The sequence below is a fragment of the Platalea leucorodia genome (genome assembly GCF_965183815.1).
Source record: "Platalea leucorodia genome assembly, chromosome: 8".
Taxonomy (NCBI): Eukaryota; Metazoa; Chordata; class Aves; order Pelecaniformes; family Threskiornithidae; genus Platalea; species Platalea leucorodia.
The window spans coordinates 55,828,126-55,852,193 of NC_138830.1; the positions used below are offsets into that span (position 1 = coordinate 55,828,126).

The 24,068-nt window shown below is 63.8% G+C and overlaps 2 protein-coding genes across 7 annotated transcripts in view; both read right to left on the minus strand.

Moving 5' to 3' along the window:
• Window positions 1-1,134: 1,134 nt before the first annotated feature.
• On the minus strand, window positions 1,135-4,957 carry PABPN1L (PABPN1 like, cytoplasmic; the record flags this gene model as incomplete). The annotated part of the gene is made up of 8 exons (XM_082320175.1): window positions 1,135-1,218; window positions 2,007-2,152; window positions 2,278-2,365; window positions 2,481-2,587; window positions 3,061-3,125; window positions 3,594-3,702; window positions 4,226-4,400; window positions 4,938-4,957. 8 exons carry the CDS (start codon window positions 4,955-4,957, stop codon window positions 1,179-1,181), a joined length of 750 nt encoding a protein of 249 aa, XP_082176301.1. The 3' UTR covers window positions 1,135-1,178.
• Window positions 4,958-8,860: 3,903 nt separating this feature from the next.
• Window positions 8,861-24,068, minus strand: part of CBFA2T3 (CBFA2/RUNX1 partner transcriptional co-repressor 3) — a 28,756-nt gene continuing 13,548 nt past the window's right edge. For 3 of the 6 annotated variants that reach the window (XM_082320146.1, XM_082320147.1, XM_082320143.1), the window contains exons 2-12: window positions 17,110-17,256; window positions 15,608-15,685; window positions 14,357-14,598; window positions 13,844-13,933; window positions 12,081-12,262; window positions 11,708-11,964; window positions 11,496-11,581; window positions 11,072-11,267; window positions 10,853-10,921; window positions 10,441-10,631; window positions 8,861-9,745 (exon numbers count right to left, since the gene is read on the minus strand). In XM_082320146.1, the coding sequence (XP_082176272.1) occupies window positions 9,446-9,745; window positions 10,441-10,631; window positions 10,853-10,921; window positions 11,072-11,267; window positions 11,496-11,581; window positions 11,708-11,964; window positions 12,081-12,262; window positions 13,844-13,933; window positions 14,357-14,598; window positions 15,608-15,685; window positions 17,110-17,230 (1,812 nt within the window). In that variant the 5' untranslated portion in view covers window positions 17,231-17,256 and the 3' untranslated portion in view covers window positions 8,861-9,445. The remainder of the gene's footprint in view (window positions 9,746-10,440; window positions 10,632-10,852; window positions 10,922-11,071; window positions 11,268-11,495; window positions 11,582-11,707; window positions 11,965-12,080; window positions 12,263-13,843; window positions 13,934-14,356; window positions 14,599-15,607; window positions 15,686-17,109; window positions 17,257-24,068) is intronic. The other 3 variants (XM_082320144.1, XM_082320145.1, XM_082320148.1) reach the window with 3 other exon arrangements.

The following is a 24,068-nucleotide window of genomic DNA, read 5'->3' on the forward strand; positions in this document are numbered from 1 at the left end:
TGCTAGTGCTCGCAGCCTGCCTCTTTTCACACAACGTTTTTCCTTTAAAAACGAGAGGTTTCAGAGCTCGTAAACACAAGATCAGCAGGGAGGGGAAGTGCCAGGCAGTGCTTGTTCCCCGCTACCCAGCTCCTGTGGCGCGCTGCGGTCCTGCCCCTCGTTCAGCCAGGCTCACACCATCCCCAAACGGGAGCAGGAATGGTGACAGGAGTAAAGAGGAAGATCAGATCCAATTTGCAACAGCAGAGACAATTTTATAATACTGCTACTGCTAGAAATAAAGAGATGAGTTGGCAGTACCCTTTGATCCCTGTAGCTTTGGAATAAAAGCAGGAGGGGGGAAGAGGGGAGGTTAACTTCTGAAATAAAAAGGGGGAAGGATTTTGTGACGCCCAGGTCTTGTTTAACCAGCACGGAGACAGAGAGGCTTCCAGAGAAACAGCGAGGGCTGCCTTTTCCCTCCCCTGGTTAAGATGTACAACAGCAGCAGCGAGCCAAAAACCAGCCCCGAAATGCAACGCTAGGCTCCATCCTCTTCCCAAGAGCAAGGTCAGAAATCCACAAGGCTGATGGAGTTCAGGAAAAGCTCCCCAGAGCTGCAACCCAAGACTTTCTCCACTGATTTGGAGAAGAAAACAGTCTTTGGAAAGGTCTTTAGGATCTTCTTACGGGCAAGAAAAAGCAACATCCAGCTCCTGCAGAAGCAGCCAGCAAAGCTGAGGGTGCTTCACGGGCCGAGGACAGGTCCGCCCTCGCGGTGGGGTGGAGGGCATTTGGACAGCAAAAAGCCAAGCCAGATTTACACCAAACCCTCCAGCACAGCCCTTCTCTATGGGATGAGGATGAGACTTGATGGTCTGGGAAAGCTCTTCCCTTCCCAGGACAGGGTGTTCTCTGGAATGAGGCTGTTCTCCATGCAAACGCAGTCCCCTAAGCAAAGCCAAGGTGAGCCCCTCCTGGGACGCTGGCAGGGATCCGGCCGATGTGCGGGTGGAGTGGATCCAGTCTTCCCTCCCGCAGCCCAGCACTCCGGCTGCCTCACCAGTAATCCTCACGGCCAGGCAGATGGCATTTTAAAATTAATCTTTTTTTGGCTTGGGTAAGCATATTTTTAAATCTCTCCAATCCCATCTCCTCATTTCAGTCCCGTCGGCATCACCAGGGCAGTCCAGTCCTTTCTAGTATGGAAAATACCAAGGCAGCAGCCTTGCTCGACCCCTAAACAAGAACAAAAACAGCATCCTAAAGCACCGGGGCATTGCTCAGCTGAGATGCCAAAAAGCACAACTACCCGCTCCTCCACCCCTCCGAGAGCTGGGCTTCACCCTTCTGCTCCAGCTAACCCAGACTGAACCCCCAAAAAACAAGGGAGCCCCAAAGGCAGGCACAGCTCTGGGACCGGGCAGGCTGGGAGTGGGATGCCCACCCCCAAATCCCCGCAGGGACAGGGGACAGCAGCAAGTTTCCAGGTGTTTCTTCCACCCCCAAAGCTCCTCTCTGCTTCCTCCCATGGCTCCGAAGGGGCCAGGGCACCACTGAAGTTAATCCGCAGCGAGCTTGCGGATGCGCCGGCAGCAGGAGGTGTGCCGGAGAATAGCTCCGGGCCTGTGCTGGGGACGCGAGGGATGCCGGGACAGCAGCAGGGATGGGTCTGCAGTGCCATCGCTGGCTGCTCACTTGGGTCCTTCCCCACCTCGGCTGCCCACAGTCCCCCCGAGGTGCCCGTGTCCCAGCCGGAGCAGCCGCCAGGCTCCTGCTGACCCCATGGACACCGGGGGGATGCTAACAGCACGCGACGGGCAGGAGGCATTTCTAGCACCGGTCTCCAGGAGGATACTCACGCCGGAGCCCTTCTCCATCCTCCCATCCATGCCAGGGTGGGAGGTGCAAAGCCAAGAAGCCAAGCACAGCTGGAGCAAGGAGCAGCTATCCCCATGCTGGGGACCCCCAGCTCCACAGGGATCTTGACCCAAATACGCAAGGAAACACCCTGCCCAGAGGCTCACCTGTACGTCCTCCCTCGCACCCTCGGGTGCTGCCCTCCATAGTAGCCTCCCCGCTGGGCCAGCCCTCCCCGGGCTTGGAAGCGGCCCCGGTAGCCCCCACGGTCGGTGGTGCTGATGCCTGGCATGTTGGTCCTCTTGGGCAGCACCTGGAAGGCAGGAGGTGGCTCAGCCGGTGCTGCCAGCACCGGGGTTCGGCACAGCCCCACGCACACGGGGCTGGGAGGGATGGATGGATGGATGCACCACCCTGGGGGCCTCATCCAGCTCTTACCTTAATGACACGGCCTCTGAACACGCTCTCATCCAGTTCCACCGCAGCCTTCACGGAGCTCTTCTCTTCAAACTCAATGTAGGCATACCTACAAGGGGACGGGGTGAGCAGAGCCCCAGGGACGCCCCGCTGCTCCCAAAGGCCAGAGAGCGCAGGGCAGGGCCCTCAACACCCCAACCGCAGCCCCCGCGCACGGCGCTGACCCTTTGGGATGCCCCGAGAACTTGTCGCAGAGGATGGTCACTCGGTTGATCTGCCCGCAGCTGTTGAAGTGGGACTCCAGCTCTTCCGCCGTGCCCCCATAGTCCACCTGCAACGACAGTCCCAGCCCCTCCAGTGCCACCAGCCAGCCCCCCCGGCTCCCGGCTCTGCATTTGCACACCATCATGGGAGGCAAAGGGCCCGGCTGACCCCAGCCACAGCTTGCCACCACGGCCTCACCATCTCCTGAGGTTCAGGAGACCCTTCCAGCTGAATGCTCCAGCTTGGAAACCCAAATCCAAGAGAAAGCTCTCCCGCTTTGAGGGAGCAAGCAATGCTGCACGACCTGCAGCTTCCAGCGGGGTATTTTGGGGAGCTGACACTTGCAGCAGATTATCTGCAAGTGGCTGAGGATCGCTGAGCCACATTCCCAGTCTGGGCTGGGCAGAGGAGAAGCATTTGGGATGGGACCAGCCACCCTTTGGTGGGGCACGGATGGGCCCCCGTGCTAGGGATCTTGGACGTACGTCCAGCTGGGCAAGGAGCGATGAGGTGGGCTCTGCTCCAGGGCCTCCCACTTACATTGCCCACGTAGACGGATCGCTGGTCAACCTCCATCTTCTCCTCGGTTGTCTTTGGGAAGAGACCTGCAGAGAGGAGGGCCGCTTTGTGGCGCTGGGCAGAGTCGCAGGAGCCCTCTGGCAGAGGGACATCTGTCCGTGCAGGTCTGCTCCCAGCAGACCCCAAAGCAGATACCAAATCCCCACACTGCTGCCTCCTCCTCCTCTTCCTCCATCCCCTTGCCCCCCTCTTCACAAAAAAAACCCCACAGGGTGACTGCTCTACTGGGGCTATTGGTGCTAAACTCAGTTACTTAATTGAATTAAATTTAATTCAACTAATTTACTGCATCTTGGCCTGCAAAGGGGGGAGGTAAGAGTGGCTATAACCTGCGTTAGCACCATGCCATCCCTGGGACCCCATCCCTCACCCACCTCATGTGCCCAGCCCCAGGCTGCCAGGAGAGGCAGAGCCACATGCCCTGGCTCCGATCGCCACCCTGTGCCCCAGAGGTGCCCCTGGGGGGGACAGCAGCGCCCAGGGACAGCCCGTACCTGCCTCCGAGCTCATGATGAGGCAGCTCTCAGCTTCCAGCTGCAACTGCTTCAGCCTCTCATCCTCCTTCTCCATCTCCCGCACTCTAGCTTTGATGGCCTCCAGCTCCTGAAACCCAAACCAAGACTTGCGCGAGCAGCACACGGAGCCGGGACACCCCCATCCCGCTCCCCGCCCTGGGCTGGGACGTTGCGGTGCTGCACAGCGTGCACCCGCACCAGCAGTGCCCTGCCAGGCTGGGGACAAGGGTGGGCTGGCTGGCGGGGACAACAGCATGCCCCACAAAAGGGGAGTTCAGCTCCAAGCTCCGCTGGGGAGAAAGAGCAAGGAAACGTTCGCCTGCGAAGCAGCGTGTGCTGCAGCAGAGAGACCCCAGCAGCACCAGAGCTGCCGGAGGGAACCAGAGATCGAAGCTGGTGACAAACAGGAGCCATTTACTCTCGCTCAGCCAGGCAGACATCTCAGCAGTGAAAGCTAAGCAGCAGGAGAGTGACAATTCAATTTCCAGCTTCTCAGCTCAGGGATTTGAGCATCTGAGGCCTGAGATTATTCTTATTCTTAATTTTTGGAAGCGTTTGAAGAGAGGTGCAGAAAGTTTCCCAGTTGATTCCACACTCAGCCAGGCACTCACTGGGTCTGCCACAGCCAGCTCCTCCGCGCTGTCCCCCTCCAGGTGGCTCAGGTTCGAGTCCTCATCTGCAGCCTTCCGCAGCGCTGCCATCTCCGTCACGTCCCAGGAAGCCTCCATTGCTGCCAGGGATGGCGGGTCCTGCCACCAGATCCCTGAAGTGTCCAGGAAGAGAGGACTGGGCAGGAACAGGGGCAAAAAGCCATTTAACAAACGAACGGCCATTTAACACAGAACGTAAAGCAGAACGCCAGCCAGGCAGAGCACCTGGGTGCTTCTAGAAGGATGAATAGGCGCCACTAAAGCAGCCTGTGCTCAGTGCTGCAAGCAGATTTGCAGCAAGACCCCAGGACTGCAGGAGTGACAGCTACGGAAAGGTCTCCATACTGAGCCACTTCCCAACTCAGGGGGCTCCAGAGAGGACCTGGAAGCAGCTTCCCTTGGGTTATAAAACCAGGCGCAAGCATCACAGCCTGCTGGTGGGGAAGGGGGAGCAGGACCTGCCCCACCAGCAGAGCTCGCAGGCTGCACAGAGGGAGCCCTACCTCAGCTAAGCAAAGGCAAACCCGCGCCCTTCCAGCCGCGGGCTCTGGGTTTGAGCCCGCAGAGGGACGGCCTCTCCCAGCCCTGGCTGGGAAGCTGCCCCCGCTCCAGCCCGGGGAGCCCCAGCGCCTGCCGCCGTGCTGGGCCCCGTCCCGGTCGCCCCCGGACCCACCTCGCCCGGCCCCCGAACATGCTGCGCCGAGCCGGCGGCACCAGCGGAGCGGCGCCACGTGCGGATCTCCCGCCACCACGTGCGCCTCTCCCGCCGGCGCGCCACTTTCATACATCAGGGACCAATCAGGGCAGGGGGCGATGCCAGGCCCCGCCCCCGTACCGGCAAAGCGGGGGCGGCGGCCCCGCCCGGCCGTGACCCGGGGACCGCGGGTTCGAGACCCGGGGGCGGCTGCAAGGCAGGCGTGCGCGGCTGGGGACGACACGCGTGGCCAGGCGGGGGCACGGCCCGCCCCCCGCCGTGTTTGGGGACACCCCCCCGGCTCTCCTTGTCCACAGACGCCGCTGGTGGTCCTGGGGACCGCAGCCAGCTCCCGGCAGCTGCTCCCGGTGCAGGGGGTGCAGCATCAGCGGCAGGGAGGGGAGAGCCCTTGGGGTTCCCTGGGGACAGCCCTGAATGTCCCCCCCCGTGGACACCCCCCCTCAGAGCTGGATGCTGGGCAGTGAATGACCCCAGGGCTATAACGAACCCCCCCAGGGTTGGGGGCATGGGTTGCGGGGCGCTGCCGGGAGAGGGGGGCGAGGGCACCCAGCACAAACCCAGGCTACGGAGCCTCCGGTTGATATTAAATTGTCTTTATTACACAGATACAGAGTTAAGAACAGACATAACCTGAATCATAAAGTTTACATCTTTCACAGGTCAAACATACAGTACACTTAGAGAAAGCGGGAAACAGCAAGGGGGGAGACAGCATGCCGAAGGAAAGTCCTACCACGTCATCTCTCTGGGCTGGCCCCAAAACCCACGCTCTGGTTTCCAGCCCCCCAGGGACCCCGGCGTCCCCGTCCCCAGGGCTGGCAGGGTAACGCGGGCAGGGCTCAGCCCCGCACGGGACCAGGGAACCGGTGCTGCCCGCAGAGCCACGAGCGAGGGGGGACGGCGGCACGACGCCTCCCTCCCGGGGCCGTGGCGTTCGGTGGCATCGGAGGAGCCCCCGGGGTTGCCATCACAGCGGGGACACCCCGGCACAGTGCCTGGGACCTGGGAACAAGGTGGCATCTTGTCCCCGACCTCAAACCCACTGGGATGCAGGGGGGCACCCCGAGGAGAAGGGGGGACCCCGGCAGGCCCCAGAGGGTGAGGAGGGGCTGCGGGGTCGTGGGGGTCTCTGGCAGTGATGGAGCAAAGCCCAGGCAGGCGTGGGACCCCCGCTCCGGGGTGCCAGGCCTCGCCGGGATGCGGCACTTTGGTTTCAGCTGGGATTTCGGGTTGGGAATGCAAGGAAGGAGCTGGAGAGACCCTCGCCCACCAGGGATGGGGCCCCGGTGCCACACTTGGCGCCGGAGGAGAACCATGTCTCTCCTGCCACCTCCTCCAGCCTGGTGCCGCAGCCAGCACCCAGCACCCAGTGCCCCGGACTCTGCCTCCCCGCAGGGAGCGGGACCTCGGGCAGGCTGCCCCCACGCCGCCAACACCGTCCCCCAGCCGCGGCGGCGGGGAGGAAACCCAAGAAGGGGAGCTGTGAGCAGCCACGGGGACCTGAGCTGGCAGAGGACTGTGCCCGGCCACCCCGGCACCCCGTGTCCCCGAGCTGCCCCACAGCCACCAGGGTGTCCCTACCCCCCGGCCAGGCTGCGCCGGCACCGCATCTGCCATCTCCCCGATGCCACAAAGCCACCAAAGGACCTGGCTCAGGCACGGCACAGGGCACGCGTCCCCTGGCCCCCTGCACGCCCCAACACCATTTTGGAGCAAAACCCCGCGGAAGCGCCCGCCGCTCCGGCCAGCGCCTCCCCGGCCGCCACGGCCCCCTCCGCGCCCACATCGCTCCGGCCCCGCGGCCGCACCGCCACCGTCGTCCTCCCCGCGTCACTAATTTTTGGGTAATATTACACTTTAAAGCTGTCGTTCTGGTTTGGACGTCTGCTAGCGTCGCGCCGCCCGTCCCCTCCCTCCCTCGGCTTTTGGTTTCAAAGCAAGGTTCTGTAGGGTATTTTTATTATTATTTAAAAAAAAAAAAAGAAGAAAATAATAATTAAAAAAAAAGCAAAACAGAAGGGAGTGGAAACAAGAGCAGACTCTGTGGAAATGCTCTCGTCCGCGGTTTCCCGGCGAGGCGGAGGTAGAGAGGCAGAACCCCGGCGCGGAGCGGGGCCGGGGGCACATGGGGACACGCGGGGACACGCGCGGCGGGGAGGGCAGGGACGGGATGGACACCCGGGAGAGCAGCCCCGCAGCAGGTGCATCTGCAATACTCTTATATATTACCTCTTCTCAGGAAACGTAAGAAAAATAGACAATATTACATATATCACACCATAAATAAAGTGAACAGTCACTCCAGGGGCACCCAGCGAAGCTCCCAGCCTCGGGGTGCACAGAAAGCCCCTGGGGGGTTGCACCGAGGCCTCGGGGTGCACAGAAACCCCGCGGGGGTTGCACCGAGGTCTTGGGGTGCACAGAAAGCCCCTGGGGGGGATGCGCCGAGGTCTCGGGGTGCACAGAAAGCCCCTGGGGGGACGCCCCGAGGCCTTGGGGTGCACCGAACCCCCCCATGGGGATGCACCAATGTCTTGGGGTGCACAGAAACCCCCCCGGAGGGACGCAACAAGGTCTCGGGGTGCACAGAAAGCCCCCGGGGGGATGCCCCGAGGCCTTGGGGTGCACAGAACCCCCCCCGAGAGGGATGCACTAAGGTCTCGGGGTGCACAAGAACCCCACAAGGGGATGCACCAACTTCTGGGGGTGCACAGAAACCCCCCGGGGGGGATGCACCGAGGCCTCGGGGTGCACAAAGCTGCAGCAAGGCTCAGTGCTGGTGGCACAGGGCCGCTAACGTCGCCTCGGGGTGCTCCACGCGCCAAGCTCTGCTGCGGCACGGCACGGCACGGCACGGCCGTTGCAGGAGGCAGCTGCGAAGGCAGCACCAGCAGCCGGGCCCCCGGGGTGACTGGCAACACAACCGACCCGGCCCCAAGCCCTTCCCTCCTCTTCCTCCCCTACAGAAAACACACAGGATGGTTTTTGCAAATGCGGAAAAACTACAGCTCCTATCGAGCACACGACTTCTGTTCGCCTCCGGCCAGCCTCGCTCCCCCACGCCACAGCCTCCAGCGGGTTCTCATCATCTTTTATTTGGCAAATGTCTCTTATTATTATCACTATCATTATTATTATTATTTTTTGGACCTCTGCAAAACACTATTTACATTCACATTAGCGTACAGCACTCCTGCCCCGCGTGGGGCTTCCCTCCTCGGAGCCGGGGGACTTTCCGTATTGCACTCCCGTCCTCTGCGCTTTGTACAATGATGCGAGAAATACAAAATAATCGACATCGTCCTTGGCTGCCTCCTCGGCCAGGAAGGAGGCGGCGCTCGCTTTCCTTTCCTTTCCTTTTTCCTCTTCAAAAGCCTTGCAAAATAAATCCGACGTGGGGTGTGGGTGCAGCCCGGCAGCGAGGGGCTGGGGGGGGTCCGGCCGCAGGCGGTCCCCGACGGCTTCGGGAAGGGAGAAAACCAAAATCTGTCTTTTTAATCTCTTTTTTTATTCTCTTTTTCCAGGGCGGTGGTGGGCAGAGGTAGAGACGAGCCGGCTCCGGCTGCACCCACCCGGGCGGTTCTCAGCCACCATCTCCCCCTCCCATGCCAGGGGGCTTGCTTTTCAATAAAAAAAACCCTTTTGTTTTTTGCTTTATTTTAATAGAAACTCTTTAAAGCCCCAGGGGCGCGTCCGTCCATCCTTGCGGGGAAGGGAAGGAAGCGACAACAGAACGAAACGAACTTTGGCAGTGGAGAGACGTTTGGATCTTCCTTGGTTTTGGATTTCCTTTGGAGCAGAGGTGAGTCTGGTCTGTTCTTGGCTAGCTAGCAAGGTAGTTACAGGTGAGCGTCCGTCACGCGGCTTGACTTGGCGTCGTCTGGTTTTTGGATTTTTCTTTTTTTTTTTTCTTTTTTTTTTTCCTTTTTTACAATTTCTTACTTAAAGCCAAAGAGTCCGACGTTTTCTTTTTTATTTTATTTTTTTTTACAAAAAACAAAAAAAAAAAAAGGAAGAGAGAGACAAAGAAAAGAAGTTTCTTTCCTCCTGCGAGCGAGCCCCTCGGCAGCGCCAATGCGGGCCGGGGTCGGGCCGGCCTCTCCCCATGTCGCTGCGTGGCGAGGCTGCAGCCAAATCCCTCATCCAGAAAGAAAAAAGGAAAAAAAACCCAAAAAAACCCAACAACAAAAACCCCCACCGAACCACAATCCCCCAACCGATAGAAAACCAACCGAAAAAAGCCAAAACAAAGACCGAAGAGAGAACAGAGAAGATCGGTATTTGCCTTAACTCCACTTAAAGCCCAGTTTGAGGATCCGTGAGGATTATTTGTGAGAGCTAGAGAGGTCGTTTCGGAGGTCACACAAGTCAGGTAGCTGAGGAAATTGCATCGAGTGCAGTCCGTGTCTTTTGGAGAGCGGTGGTAGCAGCGGCGGCGGCGGCGGCGGCAGCAGTCCGAGCGCGGCTCAGCGGGATGCGCTCTCCAGCGGGGCCGGGGTGGCCGGCGTGCCGGCGCGGGAGGCAGCCGCCGAGCCCGTCTCGCTGGGGCTGCTGGCGATGGTGGCCACCCCGTCGGGTTGCCCCGGACCTGGTGGTAGCCCCACGCCGGCGGTGGGGCCGGCGGGGGCCGGCAGCCCTTGCAGAGTCTGCCCGCAGACGTGGTGGTGCTTCTCCCAATCCTTGTGCTGGCAGAAGGAGCCGCAGTAGCGGGCGGTGTTGCAGCCACTGCAGGTCTCGCTTGCTTTGCGCCCGCAGTTCCAGCAGCTCTGCGGGGATGCAAAGCCAAACCTCAGCCCCGGATTGTGCATCCCCGTCCTGGACCATGCACCTCATCCTGAACCATGCACCCGCATCCTGGACCATGCACATCATCCCAGACCTTGCACATCATCCCAGACCATGCACCTGCATCCCAGACCATGCATCCGCATCCCAGACCATGCACATCATCCCAGACCATGCACCCGCATCCCAGACTGTGATCCCCCATCCCAGACCATGCACCTCATCCTGAACCATGCACCCGCATCCTGGACCATGCACATCATCCCAGACCTTGCACATCATCCCAGACCATGCACCTGCATCCCAGACCATGCATCCGCATCCCGGACCATGCATCCGCATCCCGGACCATGCACATCATCCCAGACCATGCACCCGCATCCTGGACCATGCACCTGCATCCCAGACTGTGATCCCCCATCCCAGACCATGCACATCATCGTGGACCATGCACCTGCATCCTGGACCATGCACCTGCATCCCGGACCATGCACCCCATCCCCAGCTTGGTGCAAGAAATCCCCTCTTCTTCCCATCCCGTGGTGTTGCCATGGCCCCGCCGGTACCCACACCTGCATGCACGGACACTGCAAACTTGATTGCAAAAGGAGCGGGTCCCAAACACCCATGCTGCCACCAACCCTGGCCCCCCCAGCTCGTCCCCGCCGGCCCCTACCTCGCTCGAGTCCTCCTGCTGATTGATGACGGTCAGGGCATCCTCCGAAGCCTGGCGCTTGGCCTCGGCCAGGGCTCGCTCCATCTTGGCTCGCTCCGTCGTGATCAGCTCGTGGGCTTTCCGCTCGGCGTCCGACACAGCCTTCTGCAGCTCGGACATGGCCTGACGCTTCACCTCGTTCACAGCTTCTTCTGGAAGGAAGGCGGCTGAGCGTGGCATGGGGTGTGCCGGCACCCCAGCCCCGGCTCCGCGCATCCCCTTCTGCAGCAGCACCATGGGAGCACCCATCCCGCGCCGCAAACCCACCCCGACCCCCTCCAGCCCCGCCGGCACCCTGACGCGGTGCAGGGAGGAGACAGAGACCCTGCAACGTCGGCACACCGATGGGTGCTAGTGCCCGCCCCACACTCACCAGCCTTCCTCCAGATCTCCTCCGGCATGTACCCGGAGAGGGGCCGCGGCGCGAACTCCCGGTGAGCGTCTGCGAAGGAGAGGGTGCGACACCGTTAGGAGATGCCGTCCTCTTCGAACCCACCCGACGGCAGCACCGGACCCCCGGGGGAACAGCACGGGCACCCCGGAGAGGGGCGCAGCCCCCCCGAACGCACCCCGCGGCCCCGGGGGTCAATACCTAACTGGGGTGCCTCGGAGGCGGAGGAGCTGTTGTGGGGGCGGGCGGAGGGGGGGCTGCCTTTCTTCATGTCCTCGGCGTCGCTGTAGCGCCGGATCCAGTGGTTGAGCTCCTCGCGGTCGGCCTCCTGGCACCGCCGCAGCACCGTCAGCGACCGGCGCGTCTTCTCCACCATGTCCATGATGCAGTTCAGTAGCTGCGGAGGGGGGAACGTCAGGGTGGGGGGGCTCTGCTGCAAGCAGCTGGGGGGGGATTTGGGTTAGGCCGGGCTGTGCCGGGGCCGGTGTGCCGCTCCGGCTGCGGGGAGCAGAGGATGCTCGGCAGAAAAGCCCTGGGGGGACACGGTGGGGATGGAGGGCAATGTGGGGGGGGGCAAAGCATGCATGCCAGCCCCTCGGGATGGCGGCGGGGGGGCACTACGTACGTTGTTGAGGTGTTTCCACTCCTCCGCCCACTCCCGGTCGGTGAGCCGGTGGTCGATCACCTCCTCCTGCCGCGTCCCGTGCACCGCTGCAAGGCAAGCGCGGCGGGGGGTCAGCCCCCTGCAGCACCCCTCTCCCTGCAGGGTGGGGTGGGGGCTTCCCAGCCCCCTGCCCACCCCCCCCAGCCCCAGCACATGGGGATGCGACCGCTCACCGGCGGGCCGCTGGCGCTCACGCAGCTCCCGGGGGTCGGGGTGGCGGTAGGCGTCGCGGTAGTGGTGCGCCATGGCCATGTCCTCCAGGCGGTAGTGCTGGGGCAAGGGGGGGGCGGCGGGGGGGTGCCCCAGCCCGTTGGGTGGGTGGCTCAGCCCGTTGCTGGGGCTGTAGCGTTGCGCCGGGCTCATGGTGCACGGCCGCTTGCTGAGGTGCTCGGGGTGCAGAGGGTCTCGGTCCAAACCGTTCTCTTTGGTCCTGGGTGGAGGAGAGGAGGTCGGTCCCCGCTGGGCACCAGCGCCCGCTGCCCCGGAGCGGGGTGACAGGGATTTGTCCCCGAAAAAATACCCCACGTGCCTCCCGCCGGGTCGTACCTGTCTGGCGTCCTCCTCTTGCCGCTCTCGCCCACCTCCAGGAGCAGCTCGGAGGAGTCGATGGGAGAGGAGGCGTTGGCGTCCAGCAGCAGCTGCTCGTGCTGGGCCAGGTACTGGGCCGGGGTCTGCTTGGCCATGCGGGCGCAGTGCAGCAGCTCCCGCTGCAGCAGCGGCAGGTTGGCCTGCGAGGGGATTAGAGTCCAGTCCGCAGCCCCGCAGACCCCCCCAGCCCGGCACCCGGCTGCTCAGAGCCCCCTGCAGAGCCCGGCTGCCCGAGCGCAGCCCCCCGGTTCCTTTGCCCCCACCAGCCCGCCGCGGGCAGGAGGTGCGGGGCAGGCAGCAGCCTTCCCTTTGGGGTCCTGCTCACCTTCCCTGGGGGGGGACATCCTTGGGACGCCACCCACTGCAGCATGCCCGGGGTGGACACACGTGGCACCCCGCAGGGGCCGGCCACACGCTGGCACGGGCACAGCTTCAACTGAGCCCTCCTGCACCCTGGCAGGGGTTGCAGAGCATCATCCCCCGGCCAGGTCGGCCACCTCTGCCACCCTGTCCCCACGGTGCTTGCCCTGGGGACCTGATCCCCCAGCCCAGGGGAGCCCCCAGCCCATCTGGCACCCACGGGGTACAAGGGCCGGCTGGGAACTCCCCACCCACCGTGTCCCCCCCGGCACTGCAGCCCCTAGGAGCAGGCAGAGCAGCAAGAATTAAGCAGCAGAGACCCCCTTCTGCCCGGGCGCTCTGGCTGCCAGCTCTGGTTTTCTCTTTAGCCAGCTGATCCGCAGCCAAACCCCCCATCTGTCGGACGCGTTAGCGCCCGCGCCGGAGATGCGGCGAGCAGAGCCAGACCCTCCCTTTTGCCGGCTGGGGGGAACAACCCCACAAAAACAAGCAAGTCCCTGAGTCTGGGAAGCACGCCGAGCCCGGCTGGTTGCAGTTAGGATAATGAGAAACATCTGGAGCCCGTGGTGGGAACAGCTGGGAGCGGGGTGCCAGGGCGGCCAGCGGGGCCGCCGCGCGCTTGGCAGCGGGACAACGGGGACGGCTCCCAGCCCGCCCAGAGCCGCGGGGCCACTGGCGCCCGCCGGGACCCCGTGAGCTGCGTGGCTGGGGATGCACCGTCGCCCTGCTCCCGCCGACCCCGCGCTCCCCTGCAGGCCCGGGCAGGAGGGCGAGGGGGCTCTGCCGTCCCCGCCGGCTCAGCCCGGCTGCGTTTCGGCTCTGCCTTCCCCTGCCAGGAGCAAACCACTCCGGCAGCTTTGCAGGCAGATTCCTGCGGTGAGCGTGGACCTCTGCTCCGGGGAGCCAGGGAGGCAGAGGTGGAAAAGGGGCTTTGTTTTTTTTGCATTTTTTTGTTATTCCTCTGCTAACAAGGGACAGGCGACGCCAGGCTTGAACATCTGCCGGCAGCGCCGGTGCTGCCAGGCGTGCCAGCGGTCAGCGAATCCCTCCGGAGCGGGGTGACAGCGCAGAGTCAGCGCGAAATTAAAAGGCAAATAAAAAAATAGGGGATTTTTAATGAATTGCAAATGCTTACCAGCTGGGCTGAACCCCTTGCTTTATTGCAAACAGCCCCGGCCTCGTGTGACTCCACACGTGCAAGGGACTGGATGCGCAGGGGGGCCGCGTGTGCCCGGGGGGACACGGGCAGCTCCACAGGCGGCTGCCAGCCCCGACCCCAAAGCCACCCCCCGAATCCCCCTTTGCCAGCGATGCCGCCGCTAACCCCGACGTCCCCGCGGTGCCAGGGCTGGGGCACCCACCTTGAGGAAGGGGATGACGAAGGGTCGCAGCGGGAAGTTGGTGGCCTCCTGGAGCTTGGCGTGAAACTCCTCGATGGTGAGTGTGGAGTTCTGCGGGGACAGCCTGGGCTCAGCACCACCAGCCACGGCCCCCGCTCGCCCCTGCACCCCCTGGGGGGATGCTTTGGCTAGTTCTCCCCCATTTCTGCTCCTCTGCTAGCTCTGTCATGCTCAAGGGAAAACCATGCTCGAGGGAAAACCATGCTCGAGGGAAAACCACGCTCGAGGCTTTGCTGGCAATGCCAGCAGTGGGGACCCAACCCTGCACCGTGCCCACCCAGGGTGCTGTGCAGATCCCAGGAGATGCTGGAAAAATAGCTCCCATTTTTCCAGGATTTAGGTCAATCCAGCACCAACAGGACCCTCTTTTTTTCCCAGTTAGCAGCATCTCCATCCCAAAAGAAAAACGCGGGATCCCCAGACAGGGCATCACCCCACCAGCCCCGGGGCCGACCCCGTGCCCGGCAGACGTACCACGAGCCCCAGGACAAGGGTGCGCACTCGCTCCCCGATCTCGGGGGAGATGTCGTTGCCGAACTGCTGCAGCGTGGTGAGGAAGCGCTTGAGCTTGGAGAGCTGGCGGGCGCCGCAGGCCGGCGGGAGCTGGTGGGTGGAGAGGGAGGCGGTGGAGGAGGTGGCCGGCCCGTTGCTGAACCCGTTGGGGGTGGACGGGGCCCCATTGATGGCGGTCGGCGAGTGGCTGCTCCCATTCATCACTGTGAGGAGAGAAGGGACGGGAGGTCAGAGCTGGCGGCTGTACCCTGGCACCGCAGGGACGAGGCTGGGATGGGGGGACCGGAGCATCCTGCCGGGTACCGCGGGGCCGGGACCCCCCGGGAGGCTTTGGGATGCTGCTGCATCCCTGGGGCCGCATCCTGGGCCGGTCCCCGGCACTGCGGGAGGCAGATGCAGGCTGCGGGGAGGGATGGGATGCAGTGCATGCCCCAGCACAGCAAGGGCCTGATCCTGCTCCTTGACGTTCAAGACAGCCAAGAGAAGGGGCTCCATCCTGCCCCTCTGGGAGCTGCTCAGCACCTCCCAGGGAGAAGCCACAAGCCTTTTTCCATGGAGCCCAGCCTGGCTTCAAGCACACCAGTGCTTCCAGCCCTGCTGCCCAGATGGGGAGGACAGGAGCTGCCTGGAGCATCCCGCGCCAGGGGACCTGGGGGGGGACATCTGGGGGTGCCAACCGGCAGCGTGGCGGGTCCCTCGCTCCTGCGCCAGCCCTCTGCGCAGACCGTGTGAGCGCAGGGACCTTTCCGCAGCCGGCGCAGGCGACGGCACGCGTCACCCCGGCTCCCGACCACGCGCTGCTCCGCGACACCCGGGCATGCACCGCGCCTCTCCCCGCGGCGTGCCGGGCACCCGGCTCCTGGGATCGCACTAACCTTGCGGTGCCTGCGCCGCCCTGCCTGCTTTGGCGGGCTCCCGCTCGCTCTACAGCCGGGCAGTATCAGCCGCCCGCTAAAGAGGTGCCGAAAATAACCCCACAGCCACAACTGCTTTTATTCCCACGACAGGTGCGTTACTAAGTTAGACGCCGCACATGTCCCTTCGGCCGGGCCGGGGCCGGGGTTCGCATCCCCGTGACCCGCCGGGGCAGGGTGAGGGGCTGGCGCGGGGGAGCGCACCCTGGCCAAGCCCCCCGCGGGACCCTCTGCCTGCCGGGGGGGCTGCGGCTGCGGCTCGGGTCTCTCATGAGAGCGGATGCTTCATTTTACTTACAAAGACAGACCATCGACCATTTCAAGCAACCATGAAAACGGCCGCGAGGCAGAAACGTCGGAGGGCCAGCGTCTCGATCTGCAAGCAAAATAAAACACGCTATGATGAGAGAGCAGAGGGGGCAGCTCTCGGCCGGGGGTCCCTGCAGGCAACGCTCCTCGATGGCGGGGGCACGCATGCCATGGGCGAAGCCGCCCGGACCCAGGTGTGCCAGGGATGGAGCCGGGTCCCTGCATCCCGACGCAGCCAGAGGGAGAGCCTGGGGGATGCTCGGCTGCCTAACACGGTCCCCGCAGCTTGGGACCACCCCTGCACAGTCCCAGCGCAAGGGGCGGTTTGCAACATTTCCCCGAGACCAAGAACAACTGAAACACCATCGCGCTCCGGGCCGAGCCATGGCGGAGAGGCTGCCTGCACCCCCGGCCCCGCGTCCCGCACCGAGCCGAACCCAGGATGCCACATCTGCCGCAGGGCTCGGATTAAAAAGCAAAACCCCTCAGAGTGCAGCCGAGCGCAAGCCGATTTCTAATTAAAGAGCATCTGGCCGGGAGGGCGGCGGAGCCACGGCAGGGCGCAGCGGCTGTTGGGGGGCTGCGCCTCGGGGGGTTGTTTTAGGGGTGTTTTCTTCCCTGCTGGGGTTTCTGAGCAAGAAGCAGCTACGAGCAAAACCCCTGCGCGCACACGTGCCTGGGACACGTCTCGGAGGAGCTGGAGCAACCCTCACTACGGCCACCGCCACTCCTGCTGGGGGGACCAGCCTCGGCCCCTGCCCACCCGGATCCTGCCCCGCGTGTGCCTTGTCCGGCCGTGTGCCGGGATGGTGACACCAGCGCCGGGACCGATCCCCGGTGCAAGCCCCGCAGGTGAGCAACGAGCCCACGTGCCACTGGTGCAACCAGTGCATCGGGGCTCCCGATGCTACAGAGACTGAGGACTCGGACCTTGAGTCCCCGCCAAGTCCCTTTGATGCCACCATGCTGTGGCCTGGGCAGGGCAAGGACATCCCTGCCACCATGGCTGGCCGTGACGCTCCCCTGCCACCACCGGCTGCCACACACGGACGGGCAGGCAGGTCCCCACGTGCCCATGACCCCCAACGGGGCCAGCTCCAACCCGCAGGGACTCCCCCAGCCCGCAGCAGCCTCCGTCTGCAGGGGAGAGCACCCGGGGCCACGCACTGCTCTGTGCCACCATTCGGTGACCGTGCAGCGGGAGACCAGGACGTCCCTGTCCCCAAGCACCTCGCAGGGCACTGCTGGCGATGGGCAGTGCCGCGGTGCTCCCCGCGGGCACATGCATGACCTGTGGCTCGGGGCACACAGCCCAAAGCCCTTCTCCAGCACAAGGATGGGCAATGCCACCCCACGGCGTGGCCAGCACAGCACAGGGGTCTGAGGACACTGCCGGTCCCCGGTGCAGCGTGTGACCCGGAGGCGAAGGGAGCCGGGCAGCCTCCCTGCCTGGCATCCTGACCCCATCCCCGCCGGCAGCCCGGTACTCACTGGTGTTTGGTGTGAAGGAGGGGTGGCGCGTGGCTCCCTGCGTGATGGCCGGCGGCGGCGGAGGCATGCTGGGCGGCGTGGACCTGGACTGCGTCTTCACGTCGGCTGGCGAGTCGGGCATGGTGGCAGCCCGCGTCTCCGCGTTATCTGCGGGGAGAGGGCACGGGGCGGTGAGCGGGGTGTGCCGGGCAGCGCCGCGCTTCCCCTCTGAATGAGGGTTGGGTCGGGGCAGAGGGGACCCTCGGGGACCTCGGGCTGGCCTGGTGCAGGATGGCAGCAACCCTCGCCCCGGGCAGAGCTCAGGCAGCGGGGACAGTGCCTGGTGTCCTGTGTGCCTGCAGGACGGCGGGGATGGTGCCCAACCTCCCGTGCATTGGCACAACAGTGGGGACGGTGCCCTGTGCCTGGTGTGGACGCAGGGTGGTGGGGACAGCCACGGGGCACAGCCTGGCCCAGCACAAGAACAGCGTGTGTCTCCCTGCAAAGCCATCGCTGTCACGTCCCGGCACCCTCCTGCCAGCGGTTACCTGCCCACGTCTCGGGAAACCCCGGCTGCCCGCTAACCCCTCGCCGTCCCCGGCAGCTATGCACAGGGCTGCCGTAATCCCAGGCAGAGATTACGCACAGGCAGTAAATCGTGGGTTCGTTATGGCCGGCGCTTGGTGGCAGCGGTGATGGCAGGACCTGTGCAGTCACCAGCGGCTGTCCCGCCACAGCCCCAGGGAGCCCTGCGAGGCGCCGGATCCTGCAAACCAGGCAGCGCGGGGCTCCCTGCTCCCCCCTGGCATCGTTGCCTCCCTCCCACCACCCTGCGCTTGCAATCCCAAATAACACCCGGCAGCGGCATCCCCAGGGCAAGCGTGCCAGCACCGTCCCCTCCGGACGGCGGTGGCGGCACGGCCCCGGTGCAAGGTTTCGGCCCCGCAGCTGCCGCGCCGGGCGGTGACGGGTGGCCACAAGTGCGGGCAGCTGCAGTGGTCCATCAGTGCGCCCGAGCCTGCGCCGCCGCCGCCACCGGCCCCAGCCAAAGAAGGAAGCGGCCGCCACGGCCGCCCCTCGGCCCCGGGGTCCCCGCTGCGCCCCGGCACACTCCCCGCCAGGCACGGCTGATAAACACTAATCTAATATGCATGCTTAATCTGCTGCAACTGTTGCGAGATTAATTGAACCCTGCAAGAGCACATTGTCTGGGCTAAATAAAACCAGGGCCTCATCCCAAGCAAGATGCTATTGGGGCTTGTGCCACAGCCGATGCCGTGCACAGAGGACCGGGAGATGGGAGAGCCAGCGGCAAGGGCCAAACTTCTGAGCGGTCACCACCGTGGTCCCACAGCAACCTCCCGGATGGCTCCGGCACCATGGGAGCATCGCCACGCCAGGGGTTTGAGCCTCCCAGGGCGCACCGTAATCCTGCAGATGCCTGGATGTGCATGCTCCAGTTTCCCTTTCCTTGCCCCCTTCTTCCACTCCAGCCTCAGGAGAAACCCCAAGACCAAGCAGCATCCCTCCCCGTAAAACAACGGTTTCTTTACAGGGCCTGCCAAAATAAGTGTTATGTTTTGAAAAAACAGCTTTTATTTTCCTTTTCATGGACATGCCCATCTCTGGGCAAGGCTTCTCCAGCCTTCCAGGCTTCCCCCATCAATCAGCGGAGCAGGATCCAGCTGCAACGGCAGAGGACGAGCCGCGAGCGTGCACAGAGCGGGACCCAGACTGGGTGGCTGCATCTGTGCAGCCACAGCGCCTTGATCTGCCGGGTGCCCACACGATCCCTCCTGGACTCGGCATCCCCTGGGCATTGCCCTCCGCCCCGCTCGGCAAAGCACGACCTGGCCTTGCCTCTGCTGCCCGCAGCAGGCAGGGCCAGCACCTCCCTGTGATGCAGGGCTCTGCGTAGGCACCGCTGCCATCCCCTCGCCCTTCTCATCCCCTCCGAGCCCGGGGTTTGCACCGCAGGGCGCTGGCTGGCACGGCACACCAAGCGCGGTGCAGCGAGGCATTGCAACATGCTCTTCCCATCTGCAACGCTGCAACCGCCCACACGCTCGGCCCGAGGCCCCGGCTCTCCATGCAACAGCCGCTGGGCGTGGGGACAAGCCACAGCAGCTCGGGGACAGCGTGGCAGCTTGCCTGGGTAAGCACACCTGCACCAGCTGCCTGCGCGGCTCCCAGCGCAGAGGGGCTGTGCCGGTGGATTTGGCTCTGCCGTTGCTTGCAGAGAGGGAGGAGGCTGCAGGCTGCGAGATGTTTGCCCCAGCCTGCATCCCTGGCACAGTCCCTGCCTGCATCCCCATCCCTGCCTGCACCCCTGGCACAGTCCCTGCCTGCACCCCTGGCACCATCCACTCCTGCATCCCCATCCCTGCCTGCATCCCCATCCCTGCCTGCATCCCTGTTCCCATCCCCACCCCCTCTGTACGCATGCCCATACTGAGGGGAAAACACAGATACGCTCGTTCTGGCACCGACATGGCTTTTCCACAACTTCCCATCGGGAGGAAAGTTTCCACAAAGCTGAGCAAACACCCAGGGAAATGGGGCCTGGCTGTGGTTTTTCTTGTCTTTTCCTTTTTTTTCTCGAAGTCATAAATTTTCCCTGAGGTGTTTGCAACCCAAACACCGCCGCGCGAGCACGGTGATGAGGGACGGCCCCAAAGCCGATGGGATTTCTTAGCGCCCAAGCCCAGAAATGCCCAAAACAAACAGAGCCCGGGTGCCCACGGGATCCGGCCGCGGCCGCGGCACCGACCCAGGCCCTTTGCAGGATGGGACAAGCTCCATGGCGGGCAAAGGGGGTTTCGGGGGGCACAGTGCAGCCTCCCCAGCAGCACCTCCAAAAAATAACTCCCCAACATGACTCAAACTCTGCTGGAATTTTTTTTTTCCCTTTCTTTTTCTTTTTTTTTTTCTTTCTTTGGGGTAATTTGTCCCAGCCGCTTGGGGCTGTGTCTGTTTTCCTCCATCTGGTTTCCATTAGGCCTGTGCAGCCCAGATGAATAAGTAATAATATAAAAATAAAAGGATTAGTATTTTCTCCTTGGCTGGCGGGAGCAGACGTCCCCCACCCTGCCTCCCGGGGCCAGCGGATGCCGGACCCTGCGCACCCCTCTGTGACCCCAAGCCCTGCATTTGTCACACCGGAGAGTTTAACCCCCGGCACAAAGCCCCGGGCACGGTCCCCGCCGGGGTGACGCACCAGCGCGGCCGCTACCGGCTGATAAAGCCCGGCTTGCCCGTGGCACCCGGCCCCACACCGCCCCGGCAGCACCGCAGGGGTCGGGGTTTGTGACCCCACTGAGCACCAGCACCCCCCAAATGGCTCGCCCTGGCTTGCGCATTGCTTTTCCCAGGTGGAAGCTGTGGGAGAGACCCGGGGGGCCTGCTAGCCGGTTCCCTGCCTCCCACCGGAGCCGGTGCAGGGGGTCTGCTCGGCCCTGTGCTCCCCAGCAGGCAGTGCTGGCTGCTGGAAAGTACCGATGCACAGCACCGTGCGGCTGTGCGTGCCGGTGGGCACCAACACGGGGTATTGGGCAGCCGTGCACACTGGCGGGCACCAACGCATGGCATCGTGCAGCCATGCAAGCCAACAGGCACCAACGCGTGGCATTATGCAGCCGTGCATGCCGACAGGCACCACCGCATGGCATCCTGCAGCCATGCACACCAGCAGGGACCAATGCAGAGCACGCAGCCATCCATGCCAGCAGGCAGCGATGCATGGCATCCTGCAGCCATGCACACCAGCATGGACCAAGGCAGAGCACCATGCAGCTGTGCATGCCGACAGGCACCACCGCATGGCATCCCGCAGCTGCACATGCTGGCAGGCACCACTGCACAGCACTGCGCAGCCGTGCACACCAGTGAGCAGCCCCAGCACCCAGCAGCAAGCAGCCCGGAGCCAAGGGATGGGGCCTGGCAGCCAGCCCAGCCCAGGGCCTGCTGTTTCCCACGGTCCCAGGGAGCCCGGCCGGCCGCTGCAGGCTGTGCCCCAGGCCGGGGTACCCGTCCTCGCCAGGCAGCAAGCAGCCCCTGCTCTCCGCAGCCTTGAGCAGGGCCAGGGAGCCCTCCATCTGGGATGGAGATAGGGACGTGCCAGCCCCGGGGTGAGCCCGATGACTGCGGAGCACCCAGGCTGGCTGCTCTCTTCTCCACCTCCCCAGAGACAGGGATGGAGAAGGCAGGGAGCTGCCCTGGCTGCGGCTGTCGGAAAGCTCCGGCTTCCCACAGCCCTCCTCTCCCAGGCTGGGCGAAGCTTCCAGGGCAAGGAAGGGGTTAAAAGGGAATTAAAAGACCAGCATCTTTCATGCTCTCCAAATGGCCACAAATGAAATCCAGATGCTGGAGGCGACGTCTCCCGAAGCCAGGCTGCCTCCGAAACAAAGGCTAGCATTCCTGCTCCTCAGCTGCCGCTGCCACGGGGGCCAAGAACAACTCCCCGATAAGATGGCGAGGGACCGAGCCGTCCCAGCTGGAGCGCATTAGGAAGCACGCAGCGCCGGCGGCCAGGCAGCCTCGCCGGCCACGTGCACGAGCCTGGCAGAGGTGGTGGGAGCTGCAGGGCACCGTCATCTCCCTCCTCCCCTGCACCCATCCTGATCCCCTCCCTGGGGATGCGGTGATGACGGGGGTAGGTGACAGCAGGCAGCTTGGAGGTGGCTCATCCCCAATTTCACGCGGAGGGGGAGAGAGCGGGACAGCAGCTGTGGGATGCTGGAGGGATGCTGCAGGGATGCTGCCCACCCCCGGCAGTTATCCCATTGCCAATGTGTCCCGTCTGCACATTTTGGGGAGCCAGGCCGGGGGGGCGTGATCCAAACGCCAGCACTCATCAGAGCAAACAAAGCCATTTAAAAGGAAATCCAATTAATTAAGCCCTCTGCCCGACATGTAAGTGAAGCCAGCTTCAGCCAGCTCCAGGCCCGGTGAGGTGCTGGCGTGGGGACCTCCGCCGCAGGTAATGGCTGCTGCGAGGACGACGGGACACAGACGTGCCCGGCGGTGCCAGGGGAGCGCTGGCAGCGGGGCCCAGCCCTGCCAGGCACCTGGGCCCTGCCTGCACTCCTGCCTGCAGGCAGGGATGCTCGCAAGGATGTTCATGCCCCGAGCGGTGCAAGTCTTGCTCTGCCCCGCTCCTCCAGCCAGAGGGATGGTGGCAGCCTGGCCAGCACGGGTGACCGTGCCACGCCAACCAGCCCACGAATTCGGGCATTGCCCCTGCGGTTTAGTTTGGCCGCTCGGCTGAGCGGGACCTGCCATCCTTGCACCGCCGCAGCAGCCCTCTGCACCGGTCGGCGAGCCAGCCTTTGTCCCTGCCGTCCTCGCCTTGCCCATGGGCGTCCCGGGACGGGTCCCACGCCGCTGGTCCGGGCTAGGACGCTCCCCACCCACCCAATGCCGGGGGTGAGGCGGGTTTCACCATGCTCAGACGCATCCCGATTTGCTTTGCTTTCCCCGCAGCCCCATCGCGCGAGCAGCCCCCGGCCACGCTGCCTGCACCAGCGGTGCCAGGCCGGCATCCCGGGGACGTCCGGCGCCGCCGGGGGGATGCGCCACGGGCAGCGCTCCTCGCTCGGCTCCAGGGCAGTGGCTGCCAGTGGGGACCCGGACGCCTGGTCCCCTTCCATATCCCCCACGCAGTGACGGCACGGCTCCACGTGGGACATCGTCACCCAGGGCCACGCTCACCCACGCACCCCGAGCCGAACATACCCAATTTCTCAAGCCACAACCAGCCAGCCAGGGACCCAAACCCGCTGCCTCGGCTCGGCCCAAGCAGTGCCAGCCGGTTCCCGCTCGCCCTGAGCCGGCGTGGCCAGGGAGGAGGGAGACGGCTTTGATTTTCCTCAAAACAACAACAAAAAAAGCCAAAGAAAAAAAAAGCGCCCTCTCTGTTTTACAAGCCTTCATTTGCTATTGTTTATGTAAACAGGTAAATTGTTTCGTATCTCAATTAAAAACATCTGCCACATAAATGAATACCAATTAACTCATCCTGTTTTTAATTACTCTGTTAATTACACACAGGCAGCAAAAAGGATGGCAGGGGAATAGGGAAAGCATGCTTACAACCCCCCCTTCCCACCTTGCTCTTGGCAAGGATCCGAAATGTGCCCAGATAATGATGGATTAAGGTGGCTGGTGAAAACCGTGGCTCGTGGCCAGCTCCGGCGTGGCGGCTGCCTCCCGGCCCGGCCAGGCACTGCCAGGGTGCCTCGCGGGGCTATTTCCCGGCACCCCCCCCGAGAGGCACCGCGCCGCCCCGTTTCGGAAACTCTGGGCCTCGCAGGACACACCAACGCCGCCTCTGTCATCCCCCATGCCACCGGTGGCCATGGCACAGCCTGCCTGGCTTTCCCGGCACATTTGCTCTCCAAACGTGTCCTGGGGGAGAGAAAGCACGGGATGCCGAAGCACACGGGAAGGGCGGGAGGACGGAGGAGGCTTCACGTGAGCAGCATCCTCATGGACCAAGCGCATCCTCGAGGCCCCCAGGAGCCCTCCTGCTGCCGAGGGGCAACACCTCCGCGTGGGCACAGCGGCACGGCGTTGATGCCATCCTCGAGCCGGGCCGGCGGCGACTGCCAAGGGACCCTGGGCGCCATCAGCCCCCCCGGCTGTGGGAAGCTTTCCAAGCGAGCAGATGGGGCAGGGGAGCGGCGGCAGCGAGGAGGAGAGCAGAAAAGGCTATTTTCTCACGCTACATATTTTACAAGTCGAACATTTTGTGCATTTCAGCCTTGCCTGTAAAAGCATCTCGGGCTCAGCCCTGGGACTCGACGTCGGAGCCTGTGACTCAATAGCGGCTGGCAGCAACGTGGCCGGCTGGCGTGGAGACAGGCCGGGCAGCTGGGATCCCCCCATGCAGAGGGTCGGGCTCGGGGGGTCCCCCAACCCACTGGCACTGGAGGAGTGGCAGGATGGCCAACGACCCCCGCCGAGCCCCCCAGCCCGGGCAC